Source organism: Protomyctophum parallelum (genome assembly GCF_964188405.1).
Source record: "Protomyctophum parallelum genome assembly, chromosome: 2".
NCBI classification, from domain to species: Eukaryota; Metazoa; Chordata; class Actinopteri; order Myctophiformes; family Myctophidae; genus Protomyctophum; species Protomyctophum parallelum.
In genome coordinates, this window is record NC_139699.1 from 11,926,880 (window position 1) to 11,951,647 (window position 24,768).

Here is a 24,768-nt window from a genome sequence, read left to right on the forward strand (position 1 = left end):
ACACATAACAGTGCCACAGCTGATCACCTCCATGCCACGCCCCATTGACAAAAAGTAGCCCAGACCAAGTAATAACTGCATACATTAATATACTTTTCAGATGGTCGACATTTCTTGTTAAAGAAAATATTTATTTTAGTGGTCTCGTAAAATATTCTATCATATGATATCATATCATTGACTCTGTAAAAGGTACATTGTGTAGGCTATTGCTTTAATAAGCAAAATGTTCCAAATCAATCTCAACTAGAAAAAGTGCCCTTCCGGGCACAGGTCTCCACCAGGTTATCCACAGATCCGTGCAGTTAGAGGTAAAAACACTTTTCGGCCAGTTATAGCGCCACCTTGAGGCTGAGTTGAAATTGTTCATGTGGCATTTCGTCCTCGGCCTAGTGGGAATGTGCGTGCACAATTTCACGGAAATCACGCGATGTGTTCATGATTTGCAGCATTTTGTTTGAAACTGAGCACTCCTGTGAACTTTGGAAGCCAATCTTAACCAATCAGGATGGAGTCTGATAAATCTGAAAGACCCGTTTCGTTGAATGGCTCTAGAGAGACTGTGTACCAATTTGCGTGATGTTTGGACAAAATCTGTAGGTGTACTGTGCAAAAACTTGTTTTGCACAAAGCGGCCTCCTGGTGGCGCTATAACAGGCCGTTCTGGAAAGTTTGGGGCAGAGGTTCATCGTTGGCATCCAGGGAGTGTGTGTGCAAAATTTGGCATCGACCGGGTTTTTTTGCACAAAGCGGCCTCCTGGTGGCGCTATAACAGGCCGTTCTGGAAAGTTTGGGGCAGAGGTTCATCGTTGGCATCCAGGGAGTGTGTGTGCAAAATATGGCATCGACCGGGTTAACGGTGGCCGAGATTAGCTGGTCACGGACACACGGACGGACACACACACAAACGGACGGACGGAGTGCAAAACATACTCTCCCCACATGCCTTCGGCCTGGTGGAGACAATTATAGTAAAATGTTGATGTACAAGAAGCTGTGAATGGACAACGGTACTGTGTTGATGACCGTACAGCTTTGAAGCAGTCCCAGAACAAACACAGTGACTCAGACAAACAGCAGGTCTGTGTGGGACATACATCTCACAGACTCCTCACAAACGCAACAAGTCAACTCCCACAACTTCCTCATCTAGTTGCCAAGCCAAATATTTGCATAATAGTGTGCACATACTGCACACGTCTGCACACTAAACAACAATATAGCCTACTTTAAAAACATATTTTATTCATGGTTTCAGCTATCTACCTTTTCTATAATCAATACAGAACAATTATCCACACACAAAGTCACAACTCTCAATCTTTTCTCCCCACTATAGTTTCAGTATGAGTGAATACAAAAAAGTTTGGGGAAAATTCTTACAGCTTACTGTACGTCTTCTCTAACTACGGGCCTGATGACATAGCAACACTATTCTCTTTCAGTTCCCTTTTTTTAGAGGAAATAAATGGTTACACAGAACAGACAGAATTTGTGTAATCTCCTCCCCCCGGGCTCAGCCAATGGCTTAATGCTTATCATAAGTCTTCTTGCGTTTTAAGTGGTTGTATGATTTATGGATGTCACAGCAAAACATACAGTAGAATTACTGTAGTAAGTACAAACAGATGTATTGTAAAGAATTGCATGAGATGTGTGTGGGAAAAAAGGTTGAGAATGTTCTCACATTAGCAATTTTGGATGGTAGTTGGCTAGAATTAGAATTATGATTTCAGCACAGATTCATTTTTAAGTGTCAAGCAATTCATTTTTAAGTGTCAAGCATTATAATAATGCATGTTTGTCAAGCCACAACAAATAGATGTGTGTAAATATTTAACAGGGGGCGCCTGCTGGGCTAGCGGTCCAGGCACATGCCACATATAGGCTCTGGCCTGACAGCGTGTCGTAGTCCCGTTCATGATGACCTTTGCTGCATGTCTCTCCTCTTTACTGTCCGTCTCCACACACACCCCCACCACCCCCCCCCCACCACCCCACGTCTATGCTAGGCAGGGGGGGGGGGGGCAGCGAGGAGGAGCAGCGGTGGTGAGGTAAGTGGGTTTACTTTAGGGTTTTCCTTCCCATTTTCAGGCTTGTGATTTAACTCAATTTATCTTCTGCATAATGTGCCAAATTAGGAGCGTTTAAATCAATCCAAATAATAATGCCATTTCTTACAGAGAGCAGGAGGAGCGTCTACCTCTACCGGTATGTAGGGTACATGACGGGGCCTCTCCTCGGACAACAGGTAAGATTTATCACATTCCTCCTTTTAGCTCACTCACTGGTGGGGGAATAGGGGGGGGGGGGGAGTTCATGCCATAGCCTCAGAGCCCAACGTCTTTTGAGTGGTGCAACCACTCCAAAGAGCAGCAATGTCCGTGTTCACCTATGTGTTTGCCTATGTGTCCGCCTATGTGTTCACCTACTGTATGTGTCCCCCCATGTATGTGGCCATGAGCACGAGTATGACTATTAGTACCAGTAGGGGCGCTTTTGCCAGAAACAGAGAGAGAGATAGTGCTGCACTGTTGCCTGCTAATGAGAGAGAGAGGAGGGGGGGAGGGGGCGGGAGAGGGGAGTTGCACCACTCAGTTCACACAGGTGTGATTTTTCATGCATCATGTGGTGGAACGGCCTGTGAGGTGAGAAAACAAACATTACTACCTTATCATACTAAATTATATTTGTGAGAGGGAATATATGGGCTTATTATATTGTCTTACCGAGCACCATATAGGTTTCACTGCTTCCCCGGGAGTCTCTGAAGGAGTGATAGGCAGAGGCTTTTATTCAGCTGGGGGGCGGCGCGCGCAGATGTCAGGTAATTTGGTAAACGAAGTGGTGGTGTGGGAAGTACCGCCCATCCTGGATGACGCCGAGCTGACAGCGCTTCACTCTGCCTCTCTCTCCCCGGGGTTGCAAACCGGTGACGCGCGGTCCCTGACCGAGACGCCACAATATATAAAGTTAAAAAATGTAAAGCTCTGTAATCAATGACTAGACAGTGTTAACAGTGTTTTCACCCACTCTCTAGCTCAACAGGTGGGTTGCCAAAAGATTTATTACATTTATTAGCTTTAATTATTTAGTGCTCCAGTTCTAATTGTCTGCTCGTTACACTTCTAATCACTCTGTCATCACTTCTATTTTCACTTTGTTTATCTTGTATGAGTTCTCTATCCTAATCAAATTGGTGTCCTGACCTAAAAATGACCTAAAAATGAACTAAAAATGCATTCTGTTCAGGGGGATTGTGTAACAGCTGTTACTTACTCAGCAAACCCTGTCAATGTAAGTCATTCCTCCATTAAGAACTATCTGTTGTAAACCATTCGTCATGCACTAAGCCACTTTGTAACTTATTATTAGTATTAAAATAAACTCTTTCATGAGCGGTGTTGTTCTTCCATACATGCTGCGGGCCAGTTAGTCCTTTAATGGCAATGTGTAGTGTACCAATATGATGTTTTAATGCAGACCGATAAAAATAAGGCAACATAAACCCCTAATAATTGAATAAATGTGGGGAAAGAAATCATTGGTTTGTGATCAGCTTAACTGCTTAATGAACAGTAAAGACATCAGGATTAGGTTAAACCTGGCTGCCAGCCTGCTCCGGAGCAGCCTAAATCCACAGCATTAGTTTCCATGGTAACTTGTGTGGCATTGCTTTCATGAAACCGAATCAAGCCTCAACATATCCAGGTTAACTGGCTAAATTAATCTGGAAAGATTAACCAGTTTTCATGAAACCGGTTTAATCGCTGATCCAGGATATATTAAACGAGGACATCTGTTAAATCCCGGTTTAATCTCTAATCCAAGTTTCATGAATCAGGCCCCTGGGCTTCCATAACACCTCAAAAGCTGATCACCTCCATGCCACGCCCCATTGATGAAATAATTTGTTCAAAAGTAGCCCAGACCAGCCCAGGCCGTAGCGTAACGGTCTGGGCACCGGACTGGTAATCCAGTCGCAGTGTGCCGCGGGTTCGACTCCCGGACCCGACACGGCCTTTACTGCATGTCATCCCCCCATCTCTCTCCTGTTTCCTGTCAGCCTACTGTCTGTCCCTTCAAAAATCAATTAAAGGCGTAAGCCGCAAAAAAAACAAAAAAACAAAAAAAATAAAACAAAAAAAATAAAAAAGTAGCCCAGACCAAGTATTGACTGCATACATTAATACTTTTCAGATGGGTCAACATTTCTCATTTAAAAAAATCCTTTTTTTAGTGGTCTAGTAAAATATTCAAATTTGTTGAGATAGGAGTTGTACGCCATAATCATCAAGATGAAAACAAAAAAAAACAATATTGTAATTCATCAAGATGGAGCTGCATGGGTCGATTTATGCATGTCCGCTTGAGTACAGCAATACCGCTGGTTCCGCAATTAACTTTCCTCAAGGCCCATATTTTGACTACGGTACCAGGCTGGGGGCCGAGTCTTGCCCTGAAATTAATGTTCATGGAAAGACCCCATTTGAAAAGGACCCCCAGTTTGACATGCAGAGGCTACTGACCCCAATTTAATGCCATTTATATCTGGGACCCCCCCCCCCCCCCCCCCCCCAAAAAAAAAGGGGGGGCGCTCCGCGGGCCGCAGATGGCCCGCGGGCCACCAATTGGGGAACCCTAGCCTAACACACACAGGCCAGGAAGGAGGGGTCATTAATTTACAACCCCCAGAAGCCACCACTCACTTCACATCATGGTGTGGTTATTTTTATTCTTTCAGCATATTACAGTAACGGACAGTGACGGCCTGTGATTTAGTCCAGGGGTTCTCAAAGTTGGGGTCTGACGGTGGAGTTGCAACATCATTTTGGGACACGCATGTGCACACTTTACAGTAGGTTGTGGGAATCCATGATTAGTCAATAATGAAATGTAAAAATCTCTGTACAGAGAACAGTCAGAGCACACACACACACACACACACACACACACACACACACACACACACACACACACACACACACACACACACACACACACACACACACACACACGTAGTGGAGTCAAGTACAACATTTTGTACAAGTACAGATACTCAAAATCTTTAGTGTAGTACTCAATTAAATATACTTTGTTAGTGTCCACCACTGTATAATAGCCAAACACTATCCCTACCTTCAACACTGAAAATATGGTTTTACTATTAGGTAAACAATGCCATCCTGTGGTGAAACATGGCAACACATCCAGGATATGACTTCAGTACATCTTTATTTGCAAACATTCCAGCAGTTCATGATAATTTGCTAGTTAAGATACCTCTAGCTATCTAATGAGAAACACTAAGTACCTGATTTAAACCCAAGTGCACTCAGTGAGTTTGTATTAGAGATAAAAGTGCCTGAATACAAATTAAAAAGTGCCTTTATACAATTCTCCCCTATTACAGGTTCAATAGTCTCTCAAAACAATAGCATCTCTAATGAAGGACAAAGAGAATCACAACAGTCACATACAACTTAAATAAGTCAACATTATGTCTAAATAACATTTTACAAGCACAAATATCATAATTGTATTTCAAATATTAATTAAAATCAATGATTTTATTTTAGTAAAGTTATTAAGACAACTACAAAAAGAGCGACAATTAAAATAAGGCCATCAAGAATGTACATTGCTCATGGGTCCACTTGGGAAGTGTACGACTTTGCATAGATTTAAAGAGACTATACCAAGTATAGAATTAAAGGGTTTCAGTTTATCACATTGAATTTGGTCTCGTTGGGAAACCTCTCCATTTATAATTCTGATGTATATTTGGAAAATGAATGCCCAACAAAAATGTTGTTTAAAGGTAGCACATAATTATAGCAGATCTACAAGCTCACAATGTGAAAATGTGAAAGTGGTTAAAGGACCACTTCACCACTTTTCAACCTATCTTCATCCTAGGTCCTCACTATTAATCATGAAAAGATGTCACATTTTTTTTCTACTCGGTCTGTGTCTCATAGGAGGGCTGTGGGCAGTTCAGAAACCGTCTTCCAGTGACATAATTGATGGGGAATACAAGCTAATAGAAACTGCAGGCTTTCTAGTCCTGAAAAGTTGCACTGCAAAAATGGAAGCCATCGTTCTCACGATAATGAAAATCTAAACATTTAAATCTTGTTTAAAAAAGAAATCTGCCGAATGATGTCACTGGAAGACTGTTTCTAAACTGCCCACAGCCCTCCTAAAAAATCATGCCATTTTATCATGATTATTAGTGAGGACCTATTATATGAAGATAGGTTGAAAAGTGGTGAAGTGGTCCTTTAAGTGCATCTCTGGGATTTATAAATATTGAAACAATGAGCTTGTGACTAAATATCTACATTGGATCCACTGTCTGGAATAGTTATTTTTTTGCCCCATTTCCTGAAAATGTACAGTTTACACACGTTTTCTATCCTACAGCGACAATATATTAAAAAAGGGTTTGTGATTATTACATTGCATAGATTGAAATAGCTTTCAGTCTATGATATTTGTGTAGAGGTTAGTTTTCATTAGAGCAGTATGAAGCAATGTGTCTAGAAGTTGGCTTTTATTCCTCAATGAGCTGCAATGCAATCTGGTCACATGGAGGGGGCAGAGCCATCTACAAAAACCAAAAAAAAAAGGAGAAGCACATGATTTACAGAATTTGTCTATGCTCGACATTCCACCTATTTCCAGACGTAGGACTGTATGCAATGATTCAGAGCGACTAAAGGCTCATACATAGTCTGGATTTTCGGTGGTCAGGTGACCACCGAACTACAACATGACGTCACGAGCCGCGGTTTTTATATTTGTTTTTACTCACCACCGCTCAACGTTATTTCAGCTCCAGTGGTCACCTCACCACCGAAAATCCAGACTATGAATAGGCATTAAGAGATGTAGACACAAGAGACAATGTATGAATGAATGAACCATTGTAAGCGCTTTGAGTAGGCACATAGTGCATAGAAAAGCGCCATAAAAATGCAATTCATTATTATATTATGGTGCGCATCAAATGTTGACAGCCAAAGTACAAACAATTATAAAATGAGGAAAACTGTGTAGAGGGTGAGGTGTAAACTGTGGAGAGGGTGAGGTGTAAACTGTGGAGAGGGTGAGGTGTAAACTGTGGAGAGGGTGAGGTGTAAACTGTGGAGAGGGTGAGGTGTAAACTGTGGAGAGGGTGAGGTGTAAACTGTGGAGAGGGTGAGGTGTAAACTGTGTAGAAGGTGAGGTGTAAACTGTGTAGAGGGTGAGGTGTAAACTGTGTAGAGGGTGAGGTGTAAACTGTGTAGAGGGTGAGGTGTAAACTGTGGAGAGGGTGAGGTGTAAACTGTGTAGAGGGTGAGGTGTAAACTGTGTAGAGGGTGAGGTGTAAACTGTGGAGAGGGTGAGGTGTAAACTGTGGAGAGGGTGAGGTGTAAACTGTGTAGAGGGTGAGGTGTAAACTGTGGAGAGGGTGAGGTGTAAACTGTGGAGAGGGTGAGGTGTAAACTGTGGAGAGGGTGAGGTGTAAACTGTGTAGAGGGTGAGGTGTAAACTGTGGAGAGGGTGAGGTGTAAACTGTGTAGAGGGTGAGGTGTAAACTGTGTAGAGGGTGAGGTGTAAACTGTGGAGAGGGTGAGGTGTAAACTGTGGAGAGGGTGAGGTGTAAACTGTGTAGAGGGTGAGGTGTAAACTGTGTAGAGGGTGAGGTGTAAACTGTGGAGAGGGTGAGGTGTAAACTGTGGAGAGGGTGAGGTGTAAACTGTGGAGAGGGTGAGGTGTAAACTGTGTAGAGGGTGAGGTGTAAACTGTGTAGAGGGTGAGGTGTAAACTGTGTAGAGGGTGAGGTGTAAACTGTGGAGAGGGTGAGGTGTAAACTGTGGAGAGGGTGAGGTGTAAACTGTGGAGAGGGTGAGGTGTAAACTGTGTAGAGGGTGAGGTGTAAACTGTGGAGAGGGTGAGGTGTAAACTGTGTAGAGGGTGAGGTGTAAACTGTGGAGAGGGTGAGGTGTAAACTGTGGAGAGGGTGAGGTGTAAACTGTGGAGAAGGTGAGGTGTAAACTGTGGAGAGGGTGAGGTGTAAACTGTGGAGAGGGTGAGGTGTAAACTGTGTAGAGGGTGAGGTGTAAACTGTGGAGAGGGTGAGGTGTAAACTGTGGAGAGGGTGAGGTGTAAACTGTGGAGAGGGTGAGGTGTAAACTGTGGAGAGGGTGAGGTGTGTAATTTGTTATTGAGAAAACATATCAAACTCACATTTGAGCTTGATGTAGCACAGGTCACAGAATGGCTGCCCACTTCGGATTCGAACCTGGGATCCTGTCTCTGTTCCTCCCAGATGTTGGCCACATTCCACACACTGGGGAGGAGGAGGGGGGGGTTTGATTAAATACAGTATGTAAGAGAAGTTCAGCTGACAAAGTTTACGGACCATCACCAAATTGTTCACCTCAGCAAAGCACTGAATAACCTTCACTGTTCAGTAAAGAAGAGTTTCTACATCTATCCATCAATTCTAAATCGACCCCAGTACAGCTAAATGTGGAGATCCCGTTCCAATGACAAACCTACAGTGAAATGCAAAAGTCAAGCTTCCTCTAGTCCAGGGGTCCCCAAATTATTATTTTTCTTTACAACTTAATGGCTGGAAAAAGGAAATGAAGAGTTTACATATAGTACACGGGTCGGGAGGGGGCGGGGCGGGGCGGGGGTCCCGAGACATTGCCAAAGCATTTCCGGGGGTCCCCGGCCAAAAACGTTGAGAAACCCTCCTCTAATCTACAACTTCAACCCTTCAAACAGCAAGGAGAGGTAGAAAGATCCCACAGGACTGAAAGACTGCACAGTGAGACAGGAAGAGGTGAAGTGAAGGAAAGGGAGTCTTGGAGATATGTGCGTGTGCTTATAAAAATAAATAAAAAAAGGTAATAGCAGCAGCCTTTGGGATCTAGCTCAAACCCATCTGTGACCTCTCACCTGGAAGCAGGTGAAGTGGAAACAGAGCCCAAGGGTCTCGATGACCATGGCTGCCCCCCTACCCAGGACATGCTCACACACACAGCAAATCCTTCGGCCACTCACCAACCTGGGGCAGGAAGGTCAGTGTTTAAGGCCAACTCTATGAATGCACACTCAAATATCAAAGTAGTAGAGCCAGGTTAATATTGTAATATCGTTTTGATCGATGTATCAGTAATTATGTGGCTTTTTTTACGACATCAATATTGGCAATTATGAGGCTGAACTGGTCATGTCAATATAGGTGAACATATTCACACGTTTTCAAATTTGAAATGTCGATCGTTGGTAGTCTACGACTCTCCAAAATCAGGTCGTAGCCTAGACAGCCTGGGGTCAATCTGGGGTCAGGCTCTAGAAAGAAATGCCACACGAAAACCACAACATGCGGACAATGTAAAACAGCCCAGACTGATTCACATAATAGTACCTGGTGCCTTGCTGAGAACTGGGCAGGGGTTGGGCAGATGGCTCCTCTCTCATGGTACAAGATGCTAGTCTGTGTGTCATCTCAGACCCCAGGCTGTAGCGTGATGTGCAGTTAGTGGTAGGGTATCCAGCTGCTGACTGGGGACGTGAGGTGGAACCTGGGGCCTGATGCCAGGAGGTGTGGATGTTATCCAGGGACTCATACCTGATGGGACAACATAAAGTGTGAGTGTTTGAAAATGTCCACCTGGTTACAAAATCTCAAAACCTGATGTACAGATGTACAAGTGCACGGGCAGAGCTCAAAATGCAAGAGGTTGTGAGTTTGTAGATTGGTAATTATCACTATTTGTAATACAACAAGTTATACATGGGCTTAGGGGTGGTTAAGCTGATCAAAACTCAAGCAGGTACCCACCTCCTCAGTGGAACTCCAACATAGGCAGGCTCCTTGCATGCAGTGGGGATGCGTTGGCGAATCCAACTGTTGTCATTTAGAAGCTGATTTCTCTTCCTCATTTCCTCCAAGATCAGCTGCCTCTCTTTCTCTGCCTTTGACACAGTCGGCTCAAAAACACTTTTTTTCTTGTGTTCATCTCCTGGAACCACGAGATGAACACAAGAGACATTATACCAGGGAATATTGTACCCAGAGTTAAAACACTTTTCGCCACCTTGTGTAGACTAACCTTTTGCCTGCTTGTGACGGCCACCTAATGCTGGAGTAGACTTTGACTTTCTCCTGTGAGAGGAGAGACGGGGCAAACGGTATACATAATATAATTTCATAATGGGAATTTATTGCATAGGACCTTTACATCAGAGATGCAGATGGTAATTATAGCCGTGGTTGCCGCAGTTCAGTCAATTCAATTATTAATTACTAAACCGTGGGTGAAACCGCAAGGCTGCCAGTAACTGCCCCAGAGTTAGTGTCGAAGTGTCCTTGAGCAAGACTCTGAACCCCTAATTGCTCCTGATGTGCTGGTTGGATGGTGCATGGTTTCCGCCGCCATTGGTGTGTGTGTGTGTGAATGGGTGAAGGTAATGCACAATCTATGTAAAGCGCCTTGAATAAAAGGCGCTATATAAATGCACCATTTATTTTATTTCATTTATAGTGCCTATAATAAATGCCCATTATAGCTTTTAAAAACGCACAAAATGTCGGTGTCCGTGCATTAGTAGCATTTTAACATTGTAATTTTCAATCAGCACAAATTAGCCACAGGTACGTAACCAGCAAGGGGTTCTTGAACGTCCAAAAGCAAAACACCACACAACACAACACAGTGGACCGTCTACAGGCAGCTATAGTGAGAGAGAAACATAACACAAAAAAAAAGAAGAAGGGAGGAATAAAAGTTTGGCGTGGGACCGGGAGGGATTTAAGTTCTTAACCCTGATATGAGAAAGTCAATTAAGACTCAACGGCTTGTTATCATGGATATGGATATATACAATCACTACATAACCTCGGTGAACGACAGTGGTCGACCATTTGTTGAACATTAAGTACATTCGGTGGGTGCAGATAATATAAATAGGATGATATGATTAATGCGGTTGGATAATGGGCGGATAATGAAAGTGTACACTCGTAATTTTTGGTGAGAAAAAATCTCACCCGCATCTCTACTTTAGATCCACACTTCTACATTCAAAGGGGTTATTTACGACATCAAAAGCCCAAGTGAGTAAAGGATGCACTGACCTGTCGGCAGCAGACAGCTTCACAAAGCCACAAGAGTCTCCAGCCCTAGAGAAGCAGCATCAGCAGCAATTAGACCCAGTCAAGAAGAATCAGCAGCAATTAGACCCAGCCAAGGAGCATCAGCAGCAATTAGACCCAGCCAAGGAGAATCAGCAGCAATTAGACCCAGCCAAAGAGTATCAGCAGCAATTAGACCCAGCCAAAGAGCATCAGCACCAATTAGACCCAGCCAAAGAGCATCAGCAGCAATTAGACCCAATTTGGTGATGGTTGGACCCTTTTTTCTATATCAGTGGTTCTCAATATTTCATGTCAAGGACGCCAAAAATTATATGCAATATGTTGCCGACCCCCATCTGGAAATATGTTGTTCCAGGAACCTCCCCCAGAAGCAAAGTTAAATTTGAGTTAAAAAAAGGATTTGAGGCACATTTTCACGATTTTTCAAAAATAGCAGACCTAGATCTGCTATTTTTCAATAGCTAAAGTATAACATAATGCTTAGTTAAAACACCAAAATGGGTTAAAATGTGAATAAGCAGTAGCAGCAGCAGCATGCTCATCACATCAGAACAAAAAGGTTGTTTACCATTGTCGTTCTGTCTGGTTGTCGTGTTGCTCTCCCAGCTCCTCCTTCTGGGGGCTTGAAACTGGACTGGTAAACTTGGAGCGCTCCTCGGCAGCGCTGTGACTGGTCACTCCATTCACATTGTTAAACTTGGAGCGCTCCACGGCAGTGCGTTGCTCAACGTCCTTGTTGAGACCGGTCACTCCATTCACAGGCTGGGGTCGGCTTACACGGCAGGTCAACTCACAGGAACTCTGTTCCAAATACATCAAATAAATATAATTATACCACAGGTCGTTTCGAGGAAGCAATCCGATTGGTTGAAACAGCCTTCTAGCCGTGGATTAAACCAGCACCATTCACCACCTAATCAAAACAAAGAGTTCAGCTTCTGTTTTCCCAGAGCGCTAGCAAACTCGGTGGCTAGGCTAGCTAGTTTCTTGGGACATTTGTGGTCGTAGTGACTACATCTGTCATTTAAAAAATATATATTCTTTCAGCGATTTTCTTAGTTTTAAGGGTAACTGTTATATAATTGCAATATCACTTCAGTGATGCTTGCGGAACTCGACTTCGTCTCGTTCCTGACCACATCACTGTCGTGGCAATAATCACGTTAAACCACACCCTCTCGTGTAATATTGCTTAATTATTATACAAACATGATCCAACAGTGACTCCTAAAATAGGCCACGTAACCAGCCTTTCTTTTGCCGAATTTAATTTAGGAAAAAAACGACCCACTGGGCCGCCCGGTACCTAATGAATTAAGTTAATTATAATGTAATCCAATTGAAAAAGATCAGAAATATTTTCAGAAGGGGGTATGTAATGTAGGAACAATGGTATGAAATAATACAGCAAAGCTGTTTAGGAATCCCTACTTCCGAGCAATGTTTCTTTCTTAAATAAATTCAATGACTTTCAATTAAGATCTTGATTATTTTCACCCGTAACCCATTTAGGCCTGACATAAAAAATAAAAAGTCTTCTAAATACTGACAGTTTCATGTTTCTATATCTGTGGTGCTCAATATTACATGACAAGGACATATTCAATTGGCCACCGACCCCCCCCCCCCATCTGAAAATATGTTGTTCCAGTGACCCCCTGGAAGCAAAGATTTCAGTTAAAAATGTTCGCTGTGAAAGAAAATATTCAAAAGGGGTTCCCACCCAAAAATGGGTTAAGATACACCAATTTACCTCTGGCCTCTTGTATTCTCCTCCCATAGCATCATGTTGATCCCTCTGCCACTCTGCATCCAGCCTCTGCTGATCACGCTGGTACTGCTCCTACACACAAAATAAAACAAACACAGCCGCTTACAACAAAACAATCATTTTAATCTACAGTTTTATGAAATGTACTTTGGATTTTTTTTCCAGTACGCAAACTGCAATGTATTGTGCTAAGCTTATATGCTCTCAAAATGAAGACAAGTCATGATTAAACCCACTCCCAAAGAGTGGGTTTAAACGGCTGAGTCGGTCTGGCTTATTAGCCAGGCTACGTTATTGGTTCCTCCTGGGCTCAAAGGGCTCCATTTTCATCACCGCTAAACCCCTTATCCCTAAACTTCTTTGCCTCTTTTTTTACAAATCTACATTGACACGTTGTGAGCTTGTAGACTGGCCATTTTAACTATTCAAAAATGTTTAGCAAAATAGTAAAACAAGGCAAAGAAGTTTAGGGATAAGGGCTTTAGCGCTGACGAAAATGGAGCCCATGGTCTTCAAAATCTGGGCTCTGTGTAATAGTGAGTTTTGAACCCAGTGTGCTAGTACTTATTCCGACCTGTAGGAGGCGCTCCTGTTCCTCCTGCCACCTCTCCTGGCGCCTGCGGTCTCCTTCAAGGTCCCATGACCAGCGGTCGGATGAGGGGGGATTAAGAGACGGCACCTGCAGCTGGTGGCGCAAAAAATATACAAGCTCAAATACAACTGCACTGTAATAATGATGATTCACCACACCTTGCTTCTGATCTAAATGGAAGTGACATCTACTACTGTACTTACATCTGATATTGCAGATTCTGATCCTCCTATAGTGGAAACAATGGAAAAGTTGCACAAGTTAATACGACAGGAGACGTCAGGTCCTGTCAATCATACAGATAAAAAGGGGCACTGCACAACAAAAATACTCAAAGCAGTTAAAGGGGAATTCCACTCATTTTACTCTGTCATTAATATACCTTAGAGCTGTTGTGTGGTAAATTATTAAAAATAAGTCCCGCCATTATGCGTTTCCTAGAACTGTAGGTCTGAAAAAAATCATTAACATTGTGAAGTACATCTTGATGACATCATTAAGATGTACTTCACAATGTTAATGATTTTTTCAGACCTACAGGAAACAGAATGGGGGGGACTTTTTTTTTATTATTTCCACACAACAGCTCTAAGGTACTGTATATTAATGACATGATAAAATGTTGAAAATGAGTGGAATTCCCCTTTAACAAAGGTTGAATTTGTGTTCCAAGTAAATAAATAAAAAAGCACAAAAAAAGACGTAACAGCATGCAATATTATATCATGCCTAAATATAAATAATAAAAAATAATAACAGCCTAAACTAGATAAAGTGCCAATCGGCACAGGTCTCCACCAGGGCAGGTCAGGTTGTGTCCTCCTGGTGGCGCTATAACAGGCCGTTGAGGAATATTTGGGGCAGAGGTTCGTCATTGGCATCCAGGGAGTGTGTGTGCAAAGTTTGGCATGGATCGGGCCAACGGTGCCAGAGATTAGCTGATAACGGACGGCCGAAAGGACGGACGGACACACGGACAGCAAAACATACTCTCCCGGTCTCCCCCCTGGCCTTCGGCCTGGTGGAGACAATTAAATTACACACATAGCTGCAATGTTCAAGTAGGTTGCAAAAAGTAGCCATTCAGCACACCACACAACTACTACTGTACCACATCTAGCATGCTACTAAAATGCACACCACACTACTACTGTACCACATCTAGCATGCTACTAAAATGCACACCACACAACTACTGTACCACATCTAGCATGCTACTAAAATGCACACCACACAACTACTGTACCACATCTAGCATGCTACTAAAATGCACACCACACTACTACTGTACCACATCTAGCATGCTACTAAAATGCACACCACACAACTACTGTACCACATAAGTACACCCATGAGCTGACCCCTTGACAACCTGCAGAGAGAGGTCACATCATGTGTATAAGTTGTATTCCTGCCTTTCAGTCGTTCTTTTTTCCATTTTTATCTTCTATTGTCTCTTCACTGACTGAGACTGACAATTCTTGACATGAACAGTTCTTTGCTTTTCATGGCCAAATAGAGGGTATGCACATGCATAAAGTGAATGGGAAATCGAGTGGCAAATCAAGTGGCAAAGTGACTTGGCAAAGTGAATGTATGTCGTTAAAGGTATATTCAGTGATTTCACTTAATTCAAATATCACTTATTTTTTAGTTTTGTTGTGATAATCCTCCCTACTATAGAGTGTGCTGGCCATATAAGGAGTTCCTCCCTGTCCCCAGTTAACCCCTGGGGGTCAAAAAACCTTAGGTTTCGTTTTTGACTCTCTATCCTGATTGGACGAAAGGCTGGGTCCCACAGCCAAAAACGAAACCTATGGTTTTTTGAGTGAAATCACTGAATATACCTTTAAATGTCATTTAATGCAATCAGATTGACTTTTCTGTTTGGATGTACATGCTATCAAGGCCACTCAGTAGGCGTTCCCACATAACTTCCGGGTATGAGGATGATGTCACGCGCAATCGCGCATACCCTCTATTGGCTTCTTCTACCTGACAGGCAGCCTCTGTAGACATTTTTAAAGCACAGCTCAAGACCCACTTCTACACCCTTGCTTTTAATTGATCTTTAATTTTTTGTTATTCATGTCCTCACTGTATTGCATTACTGCTCTTGTTTTTTTAATGTTTATGCCCTGCTTTTTTCTTTTTTTCTCCATTGCTCTGTAAAGCACTTTGAGCTGCATTTCATGTCATGAAAGGTGATTTACAAATAAAGTTTTGTTATTATTATTATTGTATTCCCGAGTGGAGTCCATCTTCGTTACTCTCAAATGATTTACCGGTACTAACCTTTCATTCTCATTGATTCACCATCACTACATGTTCTGACAAGCCAAAAGCACCTGCCACCAAAAGCTACAAGCAGCTGCAATTCAAGATAGCTTTACCTTTCGGGGTGAAAAAGTCTGCTCTCCTTTGCCAGTTTTTCAAAATAATATGTCCATAATCTACACATGGGGAGTGTTGTGCAATGCAGACAAGTGAGACAAGTTTAAATACACTATAGAAAATAATTACTAGACTGATGTTTTTTAATCTCCAAGAGAAACCCAGAGTTATGTTTAATTATTACCTTTACTTCTTCCAATTAAGTCTCCATCCGCTTCTTGACATGCCATCCACTGGGGAATTGAAAAGATCAAATCTTCACCAGTCCCACATCATCCATGTCAATTTATAATATAAAAATTAAACTATATAATAGTATTGCAGCTCACATTGACCGCCTGTCCATTTTGTTGGGAAGATTTGGTGACCGTGGCTTCTGTAGAGACAGCGGTTTGGCGATTGCGACCAATCAGCATTGGCACTCCAGCTGTCAAATCGAGCGTTTTTCTGCTCTGACACACCTGGTTGGGATGACCTCCTCCATTGGTGCCCCAGTCTGTTGAGAACCATCCAATCAGAAACATTGGTTAGATGTACTCATGTGGCCATGATAAACGTCTATCCCTGCTGCTAAAAGGAGTTTCTTAGAAGTTGATTTGCTAAATACAATGCACTGACACCACGGCGCGTATTCAGAGCGTCAAGCTGTGACTCCGCCCACCCCCGGGGGAAGTTGCTCTCGTTCACTGCAATGCAATTTGCGGCATTTCCAAAACAATATTGCGCAGAGTAGCGATTATCAAATGTATTTGCAATGCCATACGTTGAAAGATCTGTTGCCCGTGGACAAGGCACGCTACCTCCGCAAGTTAGATATTATCGGCATAGATGTTTGTCCGTATGTGATTAAGGATTGGACCAAGTTGCATTGACAGCCATAGAAAATTCTTACCCCGGGCTAAAACCGGATGTGACGTTTATGAGCGTTCCTGTCTAGCTTGGTGTCAGTGTATGAGCACAACTTCAGGAAGTAGGGTGTGAAAACAGCACTATTTTGCCCTCGATTTTTCTCTCACCCTTGTTGCCGTAGCGTCGAATTTCCATATTAAGATTTCCGATTTGTAAGGCCGAAGTCATGGTGTCCTTCCACTGGTCGTAGCTCATCTGTGTTACTGTCAACCCATTAATGTCCACAATCTCATCCCAGACACAAAGCTGGCAAAAGTCGGCTGGGCTGCCTGAGGACGAAATAAAGTCTTGAGGAACTGTTCCAACAGCAACAGAGGACGAAGCCACGAGTTGAGGACCGATTACAAATGAAGGACTAGGTCAGTAAGGCAAGACTGTTTGGCAGCAAATCAGCATAATACTGAATAAGTCACACTTCTCTTGTCAAACATTCATGACCGTCCACACCAAACACTACAACAATCTCCTTTGCCACGGTCATCGTTATAGTTAGAAAACAAAGTTAAAGAAAAAGTAAAAAAAACACATTTATGGTTAATGTGGACCGCCCTTCACCTATAACACTGGACAGGGTTTGCACTTCCGTTTCATTTTTTATTTATATAACCATTTACATATTGTTGCTGTCAGCCAGAAACCTTGTATCTCCATATATTTTTTTTTCTCTCTAAAGGAATAGCCTACTACTTTGTCGTACAGGAGTATTGTGATCTTGTAAGCCAACTGCCATTTTTGCCATTATTGACAAGTAGCCTACGGTATATAAAGTGAAATTGGAAGTGTTAGTGTGTCTGTTTTATAAATATCATACTAATCAAAAGTGTGAATTGCGACTAAATAATCACTACGTTTGTTTTCCATGGGAAAAGTAAAAGCTTTGGACATACAAAGGTTTCCACCCGACCAGGACAATATGCTGAGAGGGTATTTTAAGGTATTGAGCATTTTACAACACAACAGCTACATTTTTGTAGGTCACTCCTACAAACTGTTCAGATTCCAAAGCATCATCTTTAATTATTTGCACAAACAATACATTTGCTATGGTATATAGGCTACTGTAGGAGTGCCATTTCTTTGGAAGAAAGGTTGCATTTTTAATCAGGCCCAGTGAATTCTACATGTTTGACGTTATCAGATTACACTGTTTATACAAAGACCTTGTTCAGATGAAAAGATGCATTCGATACCATGACATTACACAGTGTTTATACAAAGACCTTGTTCAGATGAAAAGATGCATTTGATACCATGAACACCAACAATAAAAACATCATCAAGTATACGTCAAGCTAGACTTGAACACAGAAGAGTCTTACCGGGTTGAACGAATGTAACTCTTGCACCAGTGGAGTCCCAATGAGTCTGCAAACCAAAGTCTGGTCTACTGTTGGGTTTAAGAGTCAGACTCACCCTCATGTCACTGAAATGCACCTAGGGGGGGAGGGAGGGAGGGAGGGACACACACACACACACACACACACACACACACACACACACACACACACACACACACACACACACACACACACACACACACACACACACACACACACACACGTAAAGGTGACACCTCATGATCCAATGTCCTGCGCTTCCTGGAGGAAACAGGAGCTGTTGATGGCATACAGTACTACAAGCGAATAGGCAGGGGATAAAGTGTGTGTACATTTTAAATTAAATGCGTTGAAATGGTCCAACATAATTTAAGGGGACACTGCTGGCAATTAAAAAGTATTACATCAAATAAAGAGCGGCACAAAGAACACATACCTCAGAGGGGTCAGAACGTGGATTCGTAGTCCGTATACACAGAAGGTCCTTATTGTCGTTCACCTGGAGAATTAATAAGGTGTGCTCAGTGTGGACAATATACTGAATAATCTGTAGGAAAATTCAGGTTTGCAAGTACAGTACTTTTTTTGTGATGACATCTTTTCATCCCCTAAATGGATCAACATGCAACACAATAATAGAAATGCTATTATAGATTTAGCACCTACTACAAATACAATGTCATTATTATCACCCTCTCCTTTCTTAAATTATGCATTTTTATTGCTATTCTGTGACAAGTGATAACCTAAGTGCATGTAGGTGAGAGTGACACTTTGTGAGCTTGTACATGTAGTACTGTAAGTCAACACTAGTCACCCAATGATGCAGCAGTGTTTCCATTATTAATGGGAAAGGGGATCAGAGAATACTTACTGTAGGTAACACAAGATGTGTCACACAAATGCCCTCTTTTATACAAACACTTTGGAAAATGTATGGTGAACAGCAATTGAGCATACTTGCAGCATGCCAGGCGTACAGTGGCCATTATTTCAAATTCAAGCTCAACTCACGTTACACAGTCTGGCCAATGAAGACACTCTGGAGGGCTTGGTTCCAAAAGGTCTGGCGGTGATGGCAGCCGACAGCCGGGTGGAGCCCTCTGACCGTCTGAAACCTCGAGGCAGGCTGGCGGAGCTCGACCCGGACATGGATCTGGAGCTGTACCTGTAGAGGTTGGTGGCCTGCTGGCCTCTGCTGGAAGTCTGCCGGGCCTCCTCTCGATGCTCCCCTAGGTTCCCCTCGGTCAGATCCACTGCTGGCTGGCCAAGCGGACTGGCGAAGTCGTGACCGCCGGATGAGAGTTCCTGGTGACTTAAACTGTCGTCTGTAATCGCTATAGGCCCATGTGTAACGGCTGCTGTGGTGCCGTCGACGAGAGTTGTGGCAGGGCCGTTTGGCAACCATGTTATAGTCAGAGAAGAGATCTGGCTTGGAAGCTCCGGTCCCGGCTGGGCCTTCACGTGTGTCTGTGAGCTGAAAGGGCGTTCCAAAGAAGGGGTTGTGACTCCTGCCGCATCCGAGCCAAGGGAGGCCGAATGGATGCCCTCTCCGAAGATGGGGGTATCGGCGGCAGGCATGGCTCCTCCAATAGCGGGTCCCTGGGTGGGTATATGTATCATTTGACAGATGTTAGTAAGTTCTATAAAGCAAATAACTGTCTGGCCAAAGGCAGCTTTAATCACTAGACCCTATATTATGAATGAATGCCTTTATTGCAGACTCAGGGTCCATAGAGAAACATACAAAACACAATACAATATACATGCATCCAATAAAAAACAGTCCAAATGTACATGTTAGACAGGCATTTGTGACAGTTGTAAATAAAAGCTTTTAAGCCAATGTCTTCTAAGGCTAGAGTAGTGAGTATCTAGTGCAACTTTTGACAGGGTTATTAATACTGACGATGATGTTATTCACAGACTCATCCAAGGATTATTAATACTGACGATGATGCTATTCACAGACTCGTCCAAGGGTTATTTATACTGACGATGATGCTATTCACAGACTCATCCAATCGACACATGAATCTATGCATTAAGTTCCGGAGAACAGCTTGAAAAGTATTGACTCTTGCAGCCACAAACATTTCACTTACACTGCACCATCTAGGGTTAGGGTCACTGCACCATCTAGGGTTAGGGTCACTGCACCATCTAGGGTTAGGGTCACTGCACCATCTAGGGTTAGGGTCACTGCACCATCTAGGGTTAGGGTCACTGCACCATCTAGGGTTAGGGTCACTGCACCATCTAGGGTTAGGGTCACTGCACCATCTAGGGTTAGGGTCACTGCACCATCTAGGGTTAGGGTTAGGGTCACTGCACCATCTAGGGTTAGGGTCACTGCACCATCTAGGTTAGGGTCACTGCACCATCTAGGGTTAGGGTCACTGCACCATCTAGGGTTAGGGTCACTGCACCATCTAGGGTTAGGGTCACTGCACCATCTAGGGTTAGGGTCACTGCACCATCTAGGGTTAGGGTCACTGCACCATCTAGGGTTAGGGTCACTGCACCATCTAGGGTTAGGGTCACTGCACCATCTAGGGTTAGGGTCACTGCACCATCTAGGGTTAGGGTCACTGCACCATCTAGGGTTAGGGTCACTGCACCATCTAGGGTTAGGGTCACTGCACCATCTAGGGTTAGGGTCACTGCACCATCTAGGGTTAGGGTCACTGCACCATCTAGGGTTAGGGTCACTGCACCATCTAGGTTAGGGTCACTGCACCATCTAGGGTTAGGGTCACTGCACCATCTAGGGTTAGGGTCACTGCACCATCTAGGGTTAGGGTCACTGCACCATCTAGGGTTAGGGTTAGGGTCACTGCACCATCTAGGGTTAGGGTCACTGCACCATCTAGGTTAGGGTCACTGCACCATCTAGGGTTAGGGTCACTGCACCATCTAGGGTTAGGGTCACTGCACCATCTAGGTTAGGGTCACTGCACCATCTAGGGTTAGGGTCACTGCACCCTCTAGGGTTAGGGTCACTGCACCCTCTAGGGTTAGGGTCACTGCACCATCTAGGGTTAGGGTCACTGCACCCTCTAGGGTTAGGGTCACTGCACCATCTAGGGTTAGGGTCACTGCACCATCTAGGGTTAGGGTCACTGCACCATCTAGGGTTAGGGTCACTGCACCATCTAGGGTTAGGGTTAGGGTCACTGCACCATCTAGGGTTAGGGTCACTGCACCATCTAGGGTTAGGGTCACTGCACCATCTAGGGTTAGGGTCACTGCACCATCTAGGGTTAGGGTCACTGCACCATCTAGGGTTAGGGTCACTGCACCATCTAGGGTTAGGGTCACTGCACCATCTAGGTTAGGGTCACTGCACCATCTAGGGTTAGGGTCACTGCACCATCTAGGGTTAGGGTCACTGCACCATCTAGGGTTAGGGTCACTGCACCATCTAGGGTTAGGGTCACTGCACCATCTAGGGTTAGGGTCACTGCACCATCTAGGGTTAGGGTCACTGCACCATCTAGGGTTAGGGTCACTGCACCATCTAGGGTTAGGGTCACTGCACCATCTAGGGTTAGGGTTAGGGTCACTGCACCATCTAGGGTTAGGGTCACTGCACCATCTAGGTTAGGGTCACTGCACCATCTAGGGTTAGGGTCACTGCACCATCTAGGGTTAGGGTCACTGCACCATCTAGGTTAGGGTCACTGCACCATCTAGGGTTAGGGTCACTGCACCCTCTAGGGTTAGGGTCACTGCACCCTCTAGGGTTAGGGTCACTGCACCATCTAGGGTTAGGGTCACTGCACCCTCTAGGGTTAGGGTCACTGCACCATCTAGGGTTAGGGTCACTGCACCATCTAGGGTTAGGGTCACTGCACCATCTAGGGTTAGGGTTAGGGTCACTGCACCATCTAGGGTTAGGGTTAGGGTCACTGCACCATCTAGGGTTAGGGTTAGGGTCACTGCACCCTCTAGGCTTTTTGAGTACAATTATCATGGCATCATTATACGCTACTTGAAGTTTCTGAATACTTGCTTTTTTTGTAGCTTGACCACAAGTGGGCAGTGTAGAGTGGTGTACAGTAAGCTCTAAATAGAGTAATCTTAACTGCTTCTGAACACAGTGAACTTGCGTGCGAGGGTGTTCGCCTGAGCATACATCCTACGACACTGTCTGTGTATATCATCATCATTTGTCAACTGTTGACCACTGTATATGGTGACCATATACGGTATTCAGCCCCTCAAACCAGGAACCTTTCAATGCACACATGCACGCATGCGCCCATTCATTCATTTTCAGAAGAAAAAAAAACATGATAAACGTCTATGCAACCACTGAAAAAAACCATTATGACTTATGGTGAAGACTGGGGACAATTTTCACAATGACATCTGGTCACCGTACCTTATATACCCTACCCCAATACAAGCTCACAACGTGCCCTGAGTCAAGACACGTGAGCTTGCAGATCTGCTAAACGCTTTTGAATTTATTTGAACAGTTGACAATTTTCACCTATAATGACATTCCCAAAATAGGGATGCCAGAATTAATCTGCATAATAAACCAACATAAAAACAAAAAGGTTAAACATGTCAAGAACTCAGCACATATGAAAGTCTGATTCCAGCAGAAAACATCTTCTAATTATTATTTACTAATGTGTTTGCAGCAGGACAGCACTGTGTGACTCACCTGCGTGTGGGGCTGCAGGGCACCAGGGCTAAAGGGGGACTCGGTGGCGTAGCCGCGGGCCAAGAGAGCTCGTGTCCGGGGTCGTAGATCAGAACGAGACTGCTTTGATGTTGGAGGAGAGGTGGAGTAAAGGGAGTTGGCAGGGTTGCTGCTGCCTGATGACTGCTGGTCCCTGGGGAATTGGACATGAATGGAAAGGCGAGGAAGGAAGAAAGAATGGACACAAGAGCAGAGATAAATGGGTGGGGGGGATTGGGGGGTGATTGTGTCAAGTTACACTTGACTGCAGGATCCTCCAACAGGTCAAACTTACATGCAAGTCAGCCATTTTTAACCCACATACACTTCAGAATATAGCGGTTTGGCAGTTAAAATTATTATGAATCATATTTAACCGATTTAGGCCTGACGTCGGAATTAAAAAGAAATTCTGCTAAATCCTGAAAAACCTTGTTTCTTTATGAGTGGTTCTCAATATTTCATGTCAAGGAGCCCAAATAATTATATGTAATATGCCTCTGCCCCCCCCCCCCCCATCTGAAAATATGTTGTTCCAGGGACCTCCCCAGAAGCAAAGATTTGAGTTAAAATGTTCACTCTGTAATAATATTTACCGTTATTCAAAGATTTGAGGCACATTTTCATGATTAAAAAAAAAGTAGCAGACCTACAAGTTGCCGCGCTATGAGCTTGTAGATCTGCTATTTTTCAATAGCTAAAGCATAATCCTTAACACCAAAAGGGGTTCCCGCCCAAAATGGATTAATTATAAAGCCTCATTTATACTCAAATCTTTAAAGACTTTCAGAGGTTGTATGACAAACGTAGCCGACCTCTCAAGCACGCCACTCTTCTTCCCAGTCTCCGTGAGGCTGGCCACGGCTCCGATGCCCTTCCTTCCGGTCTCCGTGAGGCTCGCCACGGCTCCGATGCCCTTCCTTCCGGTCTCCGTGAGGCTCGCCACAGCCCCGATGCTCTTCCTTCCGGTCTCCGTGAGGCTCGCCACAGCCCCGATGCTCTTCCTTCCGGTCTCCGTGAGGCTCCCCACGGCCCCGATACTCATCTGAGTGATAACATGCTCTCGCTCTTGTGACTGCTTATACAAGTCCAAGCTGGTGCTCCTGCGGCGAATCTTCCATTTTGTCAACTCCTAATTAAAACACAACCACATAAAACAAGTAATTTATAATCTGAAAGCTACTTTTCATTCAGTGTGGAGTTAAGCTTTAGCGACGTTGACTTACATCCTGCCACTTGTTCCAGTCCCTTGGGCCGCCAACGACCCCTGTGCTGAGTGTGTTCACATCAGGGGCGTTCCCCCCAGAGGCTTTATGGACAGACAGAGTCATCATTGGAATGTCACTCGATGATTTACTCCTGGTTGGGACGCAAGAGAAAATTTTGAACAACAATTTGTCAATGGCATAAGCTGTGTGAATTAAGATTTCACTTGTCGTGTAACAGCACCATCTTCTGGAAAACAAGTTGCATAGCAAGCATAAAACATGCAGAAGTCCTACAGGCCACACACACACACACACCATGCAGTCATGTTCCCATTACCTCCCAAGATACTCAAGTATGCATAACATTAGAGTGATGATGCCCAACATTTAATATGGCCGTAAGCAAATTCTAATAACCAAGAGCAACATTTAACAGCTAGGCGTCAGAACAGTGACATCATTTGAAAGGAGGTAATGAGGCTACGAGATTTGTGTTGCATTTTAAATTGTACAGCCAGTCAACGATAAACAATAGTATAGCGTTAATATCTTGGGTAAGAACATAAGGTCGTAGGCTTTGATACATATAGATTCCAGTTTGGACATAATGCAGCTTTTATGTGACAGAAAAGCAATAAGTGACAACCACAGACATGAAGGCCTTTCTCAGCTTCCCACAACCTACTCAGGAATCCTTCTC

General features: G+C 43.8%; 1 protein-coding gene across 1 annotated transcript in view; it reads right to left on the minus strand.

The window, feature by feature from the left end:
* Positions 1-6,478: 6,478 nt before the first annotated feature.
* Positions 6,479-24,768, minus strand: part of LOC310854508 (LIM domain only protein 7-like) — a 32,263-nt gene continuing 13,973 nt past the window's right edge. Inside the window, exons 10-30 of the mRNA XM_083759188.1 lie at positions 24,087-24,219; positions 23,676-23,992; positions 22,843-23,014; positions 19,179-19,766; positions 18,601-18,663; positions 18,147-18,261; positions 16,935-17,096; positions 16,248-16,414; positions 16,103-16,151; positions 15,918-15,977; positions 14,861-14,896; positions 13,728-13,753; positions 13,507-13,617; positions 12,915-13,004; positions 11,730-11,962; positions 10,116-10,168; positions 9,845-10,025; positions 9,428-9,631; positions 8,956-9,064; positions 8,236-8,338; positions 6,479-6,610 (exon numbers count right to left, since the gene is read on the minus strand). Coding sequence (XP_083615314.1) covers positions 6,588-6,610; positions 8,236-8,338; positions 8,956-9,064; positions 9,428-9,631; positions 9,845-10,025; positions 10,116-10,168; positions 11,730-11,962; positions 12,915-13,004; positions 13,507-13,617; positions 13,728-13,753; positions 14,861-14,896; positions 15,918-15,977; positions 16,103-16,151; positions 16,248-16,414; positions 16,935-17,096; positions 18,147-18,261; positions 18,601-18,663; positions 19,179-19,766; positions 22,843-23,014; positions 23,676-23,992; positions 24,087-24,219 — 2,995 coding nt within the window. The 3' untranslated portion in view covers positions 6,479-6,587. The remainder of the gene's footprint in view (positions 6,611-8,235; positions 8,339-8,955; positions 9,065-9,427; positions 9,632-9,844; positions 10,026-10,115; positions 10,169-11,729; positions 11,963-12,914; positions 13,005-13,506; positions 13,618-13,727; positions 13,754-14,860; positions 14,897-15,917; positions 15,978-16,102; positions 16,152-16,247; positions 16,415-16,934; positions 17,097-18,146; positions 18,262-18,600; positions 18,664-19,178; positions 19,767-22,842; positions 23,015-23,675; positions 23,993-24,086; positions 24,220-24,768) is intronic.